Source organism: Equus przewalskii, chromosome 6 (genome assembly GCF_037783145.1).
Source record: "Equus przewalskii isolate Varuska chromosome 6, EquPr2, whole genome shotgun sequence".
Classification (NCBI taxonomy): domain Eukaryota; kingdom Metazoa; phylum Chordata; class Mammalia; order Perissodactyla; family Equidae; genus Equus; species Equus przewalskii.
The window spans coordinates 30,992,106-31,004,602 of NC_091836.1; the positions used below are offsets into that span (position 1 = coordinate 30,992,106).

The following is a 12,497-nucleotide window of genomic DNA, read 5'->3' on the forward strand; positions in this document are numbered from 1 at the left end:
CTGAAGACCCTGGGGGCCACCTGTGGACTGGTGCTAATCTGTACCATTCGCTTCCCCACAACCCTTTTCACAGCCTTGCGTAAAATGGGGTAATCTGGTTTCCAGACGGGCTAGTATCTCCTCCTAGCCGCAAGGCAGCGGCGCTTCTGGTGTCGGTTTCCGCACTAAACTTGATGGTCTGATTTTTAAAGGAGCGGTTGGTTTTAAAGGCACTGTCTGGCTGTGTGTCCCCGAGTTACACTGCAGTGCTAAACGTTGGAGCGAAGGCAACACCGGGAGAAATCAGACAGCAGGCTTTACCCGAGGAGGGAGGGGGAGGGGAGAGAGGCGGACTGAGGTGGGAGAGAGGGACTGAGACGGGAGCGGAAACCGCGGAGGGAGAGTCAGGGACGACACAGAGAGGAGCGCAGAAGCACAGGGAGGGGGCACATATATAGAGAGAAAGGAGGAACGCGATGCGGTAACAACTAGACGCGGAGGCAGCGGAGCCTCGGAGCCCACGGCGACAGGGGGAGTTCCGCTTCCTCCCGCCCGAGCAGCCCCGCGTCGCCCGGGCGCACACTGCTGTCCCGGCGGCGCCGAGGGTGCCCTGCGCCCCTCCGTGGAGCTGGGCTCCGGCTCTGGCTCCGGCCCCGACCCGGGCTCGGTTCGGCTTCCTCAGGCTCCGTGCTCCTCCTGATGGGACTGGCTCTCCTCTTCGCAAAGCCAGGCTCCCGCGGAGATGTGGTGAGCTGTAGCCAGCAGCCGGTGTGTCCCGGACGCCGCTGACCTGGCGCACCCGGACCCTCTGTCCGCATGAGTGCCTCTTCCAGCAGACTCAGGTAAGAACTTCTTGACCTTCCTGAGTCCTAGGAGGAACACACCTGGGGACGTCAGGGGATGATGAGGGATCTGGTGAAACTGGAGGGTGTGGAAACATTAGAGTGGGGGTGGGGGCTGCTGTTTGTTCTCATCTGAATTTTCTAGAGCAACCTCAAAGTTACCAGAGGACACGGTAAAGCTATTAACATGGATTGTGGCGAGGCTGTGGTGTCCACACCTGAGAGTTGGTGTCCCCAGGAAACCACTGGGGTAGACTGCCTCCTTCATGAATTTCCAGGGATGGCTGAGCTGGTTTCTTTCTCCATTCAGTTCTGGAGATGTGCTCAGGCAGGTGGTGAGGACAGGGCTGTGTGCATGGAGACTGTATCTGCTTCTCTCCAGCTTTCTGGCAAAAGTTTGAACTGGGGACAGTGGCTTTTCTTGTTCTGGGCAGTGCTTCCCTCACCCCACCTGGCCACTCCCATCAACCCTATGCCCATTCCCCTTGGGTTGTAGAAGTCCAACATTTAGAACAAAGACAAAATGGACGTCGTGAGGTTTATCTGAAGGTACTTAGTAAGACTGGGGAGAGGTTTGGCTTTTCTTAATTTCCTCCTAGGGTGGAGGTGGGAGGTCTAGGTAACTGGAGGAATTCCTAGTTTGGACGCAGGGATGCATGAAGCCCCATTCCAGAAGGAACAAAGTTACTCTTATGGAGTTGATGAGGTGTGAGAAGGTGTGGCCGTTAGAATGAAGTTGTTAGAGCCCAAACCACTTGTTTGCACCCATCTGCCAACCTCATGCCTGGAGCAACTTCATTCCTCTCAAAGTTCCTGAGCAGGGTGTGTAGGCTCCAAGGCCGCACAGCAACAAGCAGTTGACATTGTGCTCCCAGGCTCCGAGTTCTGGTGGACCTGGAGTAGTTGTGAGGGGTGACTTCATCCCGTGCCCAGAATTGAGGAGGGATAGAGTGAAAGGATTTGTACATCACATATACTTGGAAGATCCCTAGCTTTATCCAAGGAAATAATAATAAAAAAAGACTTGTATAAAAATAATAAAATGTTTTCATGACGGCAGCAGATGTAAAACTCCCACCACTTTAGACGAGGACAAAGAAATTTGTGCAGGGGGCTGAGCTGTCTCCTCTGCCAGTGCCTATGGGGGCACATCCTCTTTGGGAGACACAAACAGTGTTTTGTGGATGAGGAGCCCTCTACCTGGGCGCTTTTCCAGAGGGGCGTGTCTCAGCTGGGGCTCTCTCTCTGAGCTCGGGAAACTAATATTGGAAACAAGTGGGAAATGCTGCCTTTCTGTTCCCACCCCAAGGTCTCACCTTGCTCCTTATCTGATCTTAAGGCTCTCCGTGGAACAGGCACACTCAAAGAGAGGCATCCACACTCCTCTAACGTGACTGTTTCTCTCTTTCTCTCTCTCTTTTCATTAAATAGCATTTAGAAGGTTAGAGGGCTCCTGTGTCTCCTGTGTGAGCAATTCCATCCTGTGCTCAGAGTGAGGGTAACGTTTGTTCCCTCTATTCAGTGGTGCCTCTCTCTTTGTTCCTTACTTGAAGATTGTGTCTCTTACTCCTACCTGGTGTCCCAATCCATGTCACCTTCCCTGCTACTCACAGCTTGAACTGGCTGCCTTTGATGGTGTACGGTGAGGTCACTGGTGAGGTCCCCAGGCTCTGCCTGAGGTCCCCTTGCCTTGGCTCATGTACTTTGTAACTTGCTCAGAAGATCTTGTCCTCAACTTGCAACTTGAGCCAAGAGCTCTCCTGGGCGTCATCGGTATTCAGGAGATCCCGGCTCTCCAAAGGGCATGTGGAAGTTCTGGTTTCCCCTGTCCACACTCAAAAGCTATCTAGTCTTGGAGACTTGGGGCTGTTTTTTGGTGTTAGTGTTGGAAAGAAACCGTTATGTGCAACTGATCAATACCTAGCCAAACTGAGGTGCCATTGTAGTACCCCAATTTGAGATCGTCGCCAAATGTGAGTGCCTTATTTGGTTTCTTGCTCAGCTGTATTCAAGCAGCGTAGGCCTTGAATAAAATCGCATCTTTATAAGGAGACTGCGTTGTAAAGGTGGTCCCTGCCCCCACCTTCCAGCCTTGGCTTTTGGGCCATAGGAGTCCTTTGATGTCTTTGTAGATTAGCTCACAGTTGAGCCCCTGTCAGGGCTCTCCCATCAGGCACATCTGTATGTATGCTTATAACTGAAATCACCAGCCCCAGGACCACAGCTGCATTCCAGAGGTGTTCCCACTGCTCTGCTCGCACTGTCAGCTGCTTTTGCACAGGTGGCATGTAGTTTCCAGCTTTTGTGTCCCTGGGCTGCTATTTACAATTCTGCTATGAATTATCACCATTCCGCTTGCCCTGCTGAAGGGCTGCTTTCTCTCGGGGTGCCTGCTGCAGGTTATACTCTGCTTTGATTTTCATTGTTCTTTCAGCTCGGTCAGGATCTTTTCTTTCTTCTTCTGCTTTCCCCCTTCTGCACCTGTCGAACTGTGCATCAGCAACCACATTTCATTTTTGGCCTCGGCATTTTCATTCTGCAGATTGTACTAAAATCATCCTTTTCCTGATTTGATCCAGAACCCTCATGTGCACAAAGCAGAAGCACTGCATGTATCTTTTAGAGGCCAGAGTTCCATATCCTCTTTATTTTGGTGTATACAAGGCTCTGCTTCAAAGGGATGCTCCAGGATCTACTCTGTTTTGTACCTGGTGGATATACATTGCACATCTGCCTAATGTATGGACATTGCCAGTAAGAGGCAGGAGGGTGGAAACAGTGTAATGGCAAAGGGGGAGGGATGTTTTCGGAAATGGGATTCTGGGTAGGCGTACACTGTCATGAGGGTTGCCTTGATTTAGTGAAGCCCCATTTGGTGTGTGTGACAATAGGGGTCTTTAGACAGGGGAACACTTGGCATGAGACTCAAGTACAGACCTGTAAAATAGCAATAAAAACAGGAATTGAAGTTCTTTTCTAGAGTGGATTGACGCTGACGGATCTGTGAGTTAGTGCTCTGCCAACACCTTTTCTGTTACGCTTTCCTCAAACCAACAGTGAAGTTGTGTCTTCAGAGAGAAAGTTCCTGGCGATCCACAGGAGGGGAGAAGGATAGCTCCTGCTGTTCGTGGACCCCACAGGCGAGCAGCCCATTCTAGGCACAGTGAATGAGCTAGACTGAGTTGGTTCCATCAGCCATATTAGCAGACGTGAAACTACCTGGGTCCTTTGGTGTGAAACTAGGTCAAACAGCAGGACCTTTCTGAGACCCAGAGAGCAGGAAGCAGGAAGCATCTCTTCCTCTCAGCGCCCATGTGGGTTTTTGGAGCAGCTCGGAAGCCCCCAGTAAAAGAGAAATTTCCGTTTCTGAGCCAGAATTGTAATAAGGTTGATGTGGAGGTGGCCTGTGGGCTTCAAGGATCAGAACTGGAGAGTGCAACTTGAGCATTTGTTTTTTAAAAAGACTTCATAAAATTAAAAAATTGATTTGTCCGAAATACAAGACCATTGAGGTACTACCTGCCCGCCCACCCCCCCTGCCAGGAGTGGCTGAGCTCAAGCATATTTGGCTGGACGAGGGAGTATGAAAAAAGGCGGCCCCTGGGGCTGGCCCGGTGGCTCAGCGTAAGTTCGCATGTTCCGCTTCAGCTGCCTGGGCTTCCCTGGTTTGGATCCCATCGCTTGGTGGGCCATGCTGTGGCAGCCGTCCCACATATAAAGTGGAGGAAGATGGGCACGGATGTTAGCTCAGGGCCAGTCTTCCACACCAAAAAGGGAGGATTGGCAGCAGATGTTAGCTTAGGGCTAATCTTCCTCAAAAAAAAAAAAAAAAAAAAAAAGACAGCCCCTATACCTCATGTGCCGTTCCATCTAATTGATCTCTGAAATCCATCTTTCTAAACATTTTCAGTGTCTGACACTTAGGGAGGGTGTAAGGGACAGAGATGGGAATGGGGCGGAAGAGCAATTCCTAGAAAAGTTTGGGAGACCCAGAGACCCCGGAGACAGACTGCCCCGAAAGGCAGGGGTGGCCCAGGGGAGTGTGTCAGAGCCTTGGAGGAGAACCGGTCCCCAGGAAGGAGAAAAGGAGAAACGGCACATAAAATGATGAAGGAGGGGAGGGCAGGGAGGCAGAGAGAGGAAGCAAGGAAAGTGGGAGGAGAGAGGAAACGGAGTAAGAGGAAGATGTAGGGACTCAGTGCAAGAAGAGGCGAGAGAGGGGAAAAGAGCAGAAGATAAGCGAAAGCAGCACCTTGCTGCCAGGCTTTTCTCTCCCCCTTTTTCCCCTGGCAGAGGAGGAAGCAAGCGCTCCAGCGGAACAGCGTGGTTTTGTGCTATTGGAGCCTTCTCATTGAAGCTGTCAAGCCTCAACCCTTCACGGCAGCTCGTTCTATTTTTACATTTTGCAGAATTGAAATTAAACAAATGACCCTGTGATGGCATTTTCATGAAGATTTTATCCAGCACACCCACACAGCTAGTCCCGGGGTGGCTGAATGTTTAGCATAATATTCCATTTAATCAGATAAGGGATCCTTGAGAGAAGCCTGGGCTCTGGTAACAGCCTATACAGAGCTGCTTTGCTGAAGGTGGGCAGAAGCCGGAAAGGAACCTTGTTCTCTGGCTGGGTTGGGTTTGTCAGCAGGAAGAATTCCAGCTAACTAAATTCTGGAGGACCTTAGCAATTCCCCTCTCATACTCTTTTTCTAGCACTGAATTTGATTCCAGCTTTTTTTGTGTGTGTGTGAGGAAGATTTGCCCTGAGCTAATATCCGTTGCCAATCTTCCTCCTTTTTTTTTCCTTTGGCTTAAGGAAAATTAGCCCTGAGCTAACATCTGTGCCAATCTTCCCCTCCTTTGTATGTGGGATGCCTCCACAGCATGGCTGATGAGTGGAGCAGGTCTGTGCCCGGGATCCAAACCTGCAAACCTGGGCTGCTGAAGCAGAACGTGTGGAACTCTAACCACTCAGCCATGGTGATTCCAGCCTTTGTGAGACTTCTTGGTCCAGTTCTCCCTGGAGATCTTGTCGATGGCAAGAAAGGGTTCACTCTGGCTGAACTTGCCCTGAGTGGAAGCCCGGCTTAGAATTTGGCATGCGCCCTATTTGCTGGCCTGGCCAGGGAAGCTCATGTGGACCCTGCTGGTGTGACAAGGCTTGGGCAGCAAGAATAATGATCTCGCATATCTCGTACTTGGTTAGAGACAGAGCAGAGAACGACTGAGAGCATCGACCTGAGCCATATGCATGTGTGTTCAAAGACTTGAAGAAATGAAGGATTGACAGTCCATTAAGTGAAAAGCAGAAGGCAGTTTCCTTGCCTTCCCCCTAATTGGGCATTCATGTGCATTTTCTCTCCGCATTCTTTCTTCTTGGCTGTCTGGTTCAGGCAGTTCACCTGACATGGCTTTGAAGCCAAGGAAGTTTTTTATGCATCTGGGGGACAAAAGGAAAAAAGATAAACCCAAGTCAGGACTTCCTTTCCTATAATCAAGTTCAAAGTATGGCATCCCAGGTGTAAAGCGTCTGTCTCACTCAGGTCTCTCAGCTCAGTCGTGCTCAGGGCTGAGCACAATTCCACTGTCAGTCCTGCAGCCTTTGGAGCCGAACATGACTGTCTCCATCATTGCTTTGCCATGTGTCTTCCCCAGACGTCTATACTTGGTCCCTGAGCCTCTTCATGCTCGGGTCTTTATTTAAATGAATCTCTAGAATGAGTTCCTCGACTTGCTTGGAAGTAGAGAGCTTATACAAAGTCATTATACAAAAGTTTCCCCTTTCTTCGTGAGGTTGACGTAGTTATCCATCTCATGAGTATGGACAGTAAACAAAAGCACCTTGAACTCTTCATTATTATTTTATTACTGCTAAAATATCATTTGTAGTATGTGTTATTGCTCATGGAGCTCTTTGTGATTTTACTTAATCATCATGAGACACTTACGCAGAATAAATTATTATTATCTGCATTTTATAGGTGCAGAAGCTGGGATGCAGAGACACGATGCCCAAGATCACAAAGGCAGAAAGTGGTAGAGCCAGGACTTAAGCCCATGTTCTATTTTTAAATACTATGATCCATTCTTAAATACTGTGATACCATTCTTTCTCTTATGGATTCCACCCCAAATTTTCAGGGCCATCTTTTTTCTTAAGCCTTTCCTGTCATCTTTCATTGTTAGTTCTCCATCTCTGCAGGTAGGAGTGTACACGCACCTCCTTATGGTTGGTACACAAACGGGTTCCTTAAAGTATGGATACCTATGCAAACATAACTAAAGGAATTTAGAACAGAAAGGTAGACTATATTACTTTCCTTGGCACCTACTGCCTTTTTTTTAGGTTTTGGTCTGTTAATCACTGCCAAGTTTTCTTGACATTTAAGTCAAAGAAAATGCTGAATGAAAGTTGGCATTAAACCTACTCCTTATAATGTGACATCCCTCCTTTTCTTGTGGATTATCCTGAAGGGAGAGTCCTACCCCATAGCCTGCTCCAGCTGAACCAGTGGCTAACTAAATTTCTGTAAGGCAAAGAAATTATAGCAGAATTTGAGGGCAACTACCACGTCTGAAGGAGAGCTGAGGCAAGTTGGTTAGGATTCAAGTCTCTATAAATCAGCCTTTTGAGGTCTTTCTTCATCTTGGCTGGAGCTGTTTCCTCCATTTGAACTCAGTTGGCAGCAATCAATAGACAATGTTAATTTCTGGTCCTGGCTGTTCCTTTGCATGTATGAGCTTCCTGCTATTTGTCTGAGAAAGTGCAAACCCAGGTAAATAAGGCTGTGCTGATGGCTTTATTTAGCAGTTACACCAGCCCAAGCTGAATGATATATTTTTGGCTTGTCAAGAAGCAAGAACAAGTTAGCAGGGACAGCAGGTCTTTTTCCTAGAGTGTTGCCCAACTGTAAACGAGACAAGAGGATTTATAAAATTGGGTTTGAAAAATAATTTCACCTATTCTTTTTTTTCTCCCAAAATATGATCATTCTTAACACATCTGGATGCCTCATGAAGCTGAGTTCACTGCTGGTACTAGGTTTTGACTCTTCTGTCTGAAGCCTGATACCTCTTAGCAACAGCCAAATTTAATTTAGGCATTGAGCCCTTGGGCTATCTTGTCAACCTGTATTGAAATGATGATACTGTGATCAAGTTTGGACAACTGATATTGGAAGAAGATAAAAAGTGGTACAAACAAGCCTGAAATAGAAGAGAGAAGAACACGGACATTTGCACTTTTTATGGATTTTATTCCTGTGTAGGCAGTGGAAGAAAATGAGTTGATGGATTGGAATCTAGGTTTTTCAGAGCACTGGTGAAGTGTCCTTATCTCCTAGTCTTTTCTGCTAGAGCGTGATATCTCACCAGTTGTGGACAGGATGTAGTAGTGTATTCTCGCCCCAATTTTATTCTGTTCTTGTTCGTTTCTGTCATATTTTTTACCACATCCTCTCTTTATATTCTTGTAACAAACTTTTGTTAAGCAAGAAACCAGATGGGTATTGGGGATACAGAGTTAAATAAGATAATTCTTTCTTCAAAGAGCTCAATGGTCTAGTAGGAAGATGAACAAAGTAGAAGAGTCAAAGACAACTTGTTAACAGCTATAAAGAGATAAGAATGAGGTGGCACAGGAACACCGAGTCCAGAGCAATGAGCAGAACAGCCCAGGTGAATCTGAGAAGGCTTTTTCAGAAAAGGATTTTTCGAGCTGCATTTTAAAAGGCGAGTAAGTGTGTTTCAGATGGAAAAGGGTGAAATCATATTTCAGTCTGATAGTGTGTGCAAAAAACATGGAGTTTTGAGGTGCTTTATGTGTTTGCAAAGAGTAATTTAGTCAGAATATCAGCTGTGCTGTAGGAGAGGTGATGACGCTGGACCAGCGAGCTGGAGTCAGATTGTGAGGGTTAGACAGCCGTCCTCAAGAGAGGGAACTGACAGCCCCACACGTTTTCCAGCAAGAAGGTGAGAAGAACAGGTTAGTTCTTTTGGAAAATAATGTTGGCAGCAATGTGGAGGATGAACAGAAACAGGGAGAATCCAAAGGCCGGATGCCATAGAGGGGCTGCTGAGTAGCCTCAGTGAGGTTTGATGGGGTCTGAACTCCAGCAAGAAATGTTGGAAAGGACTATCCAGATTTGAGAATGAGTTTAAAAAGGAGTCATAAAAATTTGGTAGCAGGCGAATGGTGGAGACTGAGGGAAGGAAGAGAGGAGCCATAGGTTGCATTAATGTTCTAGCTTGATGTCAGCTGAACTGGGTCAATAGCCATAAATGGAGATAGGAAGTACCAGAAAAGAAGCAATGTTGAAAGAAAAGGTAATGAGGTCAAAATTTGAGCAAGATGAGGATTGAAAAGAGATGTAAGGGATTAAGTGGAGACGTAGGGGATCATTCACAAACTTTGCAAAAGCAGTGTCAATGAAGTTGTGAGGGAAGATGGGACAGGAGCAAGTTAATAACATTGCCAAGGGCTTAGGAGTTGAAGGCAGCAGAGAATTTGGGGGCACTGCTCTCAATATGTGAAAGAAAGGAGGACCTGACAACTTAGAAGAGAAGTAAGAATGAAAAAAATATTTTTAAAAAGAGGAGAAGCACTTGAATATGTTTGTCAATGAAGGAGGGACAGCTGGATAGACGGGAAGAGATTAAAGATACAGGAAAGAGAAGAGACATCTGAGAGAGTAGAGTCCCTAATACTTCAAGAGGTAACGGAAACTAGAAAAAAATTGTACATATATATATATATATGGATTAAATTTGCAGGGGAAGAAATGAACAGGAACCAATATTTATGCCTTTCCCAGCATTGTGTTAGATATCTTATGTTTATTGATTTATTTAATTCTCATTAAACCTTTTAAGGGGAGAGAAGCAATGCTCTTTTCTTGGAGAAGGTAGGAAAGCAGCAAAAGATGAGTGCTACTTTCAGGAGTGCAGATGTGAAAGACCATTGGAAGTTGCTTCAAGAGATTACTACACGAGGTAACTTTAAGAGGTAACCTGTATTTCTGCCATGAAAGAGAGGTGAAGTCATCTTCTGAGAGTAAAGTGGGAAGTAGGGTAGGGAATTCAAGAAGAATGGAAAAGTTTGAAAAAGTGAAAATTACTGACTGTGAGCAAGCAAAAAGATTTCCCCACAGAGCCATACCCGTTGAAGTTGGAAAGCATACTCTCTTGTGGCACTATTGTCTCAGTCTTCACTACGGCACATGAGCTGGGCAGAGAGAGCAGCTGGTTGGATTTCTCTTGGGTAGATGTGTTGGGAAGGTTTGGTAAAACCACAAGGCATTGAGAGTGCTGGTGAGACTAGTAGTGAGGAAAGTGACCTAGAGGGAAGTAAAGCCAGAAGATGACTGGTAAACTGGTAACTGACAAAATGATGAGATAGAAGAGATTTAAGAGGGGAAAAGAATGAGAAATTTCAAAGGATTGGAGTTTGAGATCCTGACAGATCTCAGAGGTACTTTGAGATTCTAGAGTTGATGTCTGGATAAAAGGTTGTTTTAGCAGGATGCATGTCACTAACCACACACCTTAAATTAGCATTACCTTATTTGCATTATCAAAAGATGATGCTCTTTATTGTTGACTGGGTGACCAAGGAAGGCTGTGAAATTCAACATTAGGTAGTCCCCATCCATCTGGGATGAGTTAGGCATGGGCCTCTCTAGGAACAACGTTCTGCTAGATGACATCTCAGTCTATCTGCCACCAGGTGTTATGATTATATACAGGTGCAGAACCCAATTACCAGATATTTTGAAGAGTCTATAAAACCTGTGATTGCAAGCTTTTGAAAATCCAAGCCACAGAATTATTTTATTAAATGGGCTTTATCGTTTTATTTTATTTTACATCATCAATGCCTTTAAGTAAATTTGTCCCTTCCAGAGAACAGTTCCTATCTCTCACTTCATGAAATTTTAGGTTCACAAAGTGACTTTTCTGGGCCATTCCCCATACCTCCACTCCAGCCGGGTAACATAATGGTTTCCGTTTTCATTCAATCCGGCATATTATGTGGGGTTGATTCACCAGTGCCACATGCTTTCTACAAGTGTTGTCCCCAGAAGCCAAGCAAATGATGGGCCTGCTGAGGCAGACAAAGGATCTTTCTGTCATTCAGGAAACAGCACCAGCAGGTGATGAGCTCTGCTTGTCTGGCCCCTTCTGACTTGTTCTATTAGAGTTCTCTGTGGTTAGTCTGTCCTGACTCTGCTCCCCATCACCACCCCCTAGGCCCAGCCTCAGGCTTCCCCTGTTTCTAGGTGTTGTCTGCTGCATCACTGCAACATCTGTAATTTGGTGCAACTGCATTTCTCCCTTCTACATACAAACACCAAAAGAACGCAATTCTCTAGGTATCTGAAAAATTGAAGTCATCTAAAACGTGCTTTAGAAATCAGGGTAAAAAAAATTGTCTCAGCTGCGTTTTATCTGCCTGTTTATTTGTTCACCTCGATTAGAGAGCACTGAAGCAAGGTTTTAAAACATTCTTTCTATGTCAGTCTGTTATCCTTCCTTGCAGGTAGCTCTGGTTTCTTCCACAGCTATTACAGTAGGAGACTAAATGGGGGGCTTCAAACACAATTACCCAGGAAACAATCTGTTAGAATGTCCTTCTAATAATTCAGTCATTACTTAGTTTTATGATGAATTTTGGATAAGAAATATTAAAAATTAGGATCTTGATTGCCTTCTGTGACTTCACTTTCATATATTCCCAGCTATTCAGGAGCCTAGAATCTTGTCTCCTTTAACCTTTTACAGATGAGGAAAATGAGGCCCATAGGAGAGAAGTCAGCCATCTAAGTCCCTAAAACTGGTTGGCGGCAGATCTGGGACCAGCTCTCCCATCCCCTGACACAGAATTTAGTGTCAGCAACTAAATCTCCAGCTGCTGGAGAAGGGTATTTTGAGGTGGGGTAGAATGGCATTCTCATTTAGGTGACAGTTTGTGGGCAACATGTCAAGTATTCTGGCCCTCCGTTTGCCCTTCATGTAGGTTATCTTGTAAAGTTTTCGTCCTGCACCCAGTGAATCTATCTCCTCCTGCCCTTGTTTGCTGTGGATGTATGCTTAGGGAGGGTAATTTGAATGGGTAAATTTTTATTTTATTTTATTTTATTTTTTTTTAGATTTTTTATTTTTTCCTTTTTCTCCCCAAAGCCCCCCAGTACATAGTTGTATATTCTTCGTTGTGGGTCCCTCTAGTTGTAGCATGTGGGATGCTGCCTCAGTGTGGCTTGATGAGCAGTGCCATGTCCGTGCCCAGGATTCGAACCAACGAAACACTGGGCCGCCTGCAGCGGAGCGCACAGACTTAACCACTCGGCCACGGGGCCAGCCCCTTGAATGGGTAAATTTTGTTTTACCACTACACATATAAAAATCATATGCACAATAGTATCAAATAAAAATTAATTTTCTGATTATCTATAACATGCCACCCTCTATTAACAAGCAAAGATTTGTGTTGATAAGTGAGAGCTGACCCTTTCTAAAACATTGCTAGTCTCTCATACAGCAGAGAGGCTAGAACCGTGTACAGCAGCAATAGAGTTTACCTGGTCTTATAGCTGGAAGGTTTGGGGGTGTGGATGAATTTTCAGTATTAGGCGTAGCTTTTCCTGATTGCCAGTCATCGATTATCCAGCTTCTGGCCTGCTG

General features: G+C 45.9%; 1 protein-coding gene across 4 annotated transcripts in view; it reads left to right on the plus strand.

Annotated features, from left to right (window-relative positions):
- Window positions 1-373: 373 nt before the first annotated feature.
- GRAMD1B (GRAM domain containing 1B) overlaps window positions 374-12,497 on the plus strand; it is a 227,559-nt gene continuing 215,435 nt past the window's right edge. Inside the window, exon 1 of one of the 4 annotated variants that reach the window (XM_070625090.1) lies at window positions 374-821. In XM_070625090.1, the coding sequence (XP_070481191.1) occupies window positions 796-821 (26 nt within the window). In that variant the 5' untranslated portion in view covers window positions 374-795. The remainder of the gene's footprint in view (window positions 822-12,497) is intronic. The other 3 variants (XM_070625089.1, XM_070625088.1, XM_070625087.1) reach the window with 3 other exon arrangements.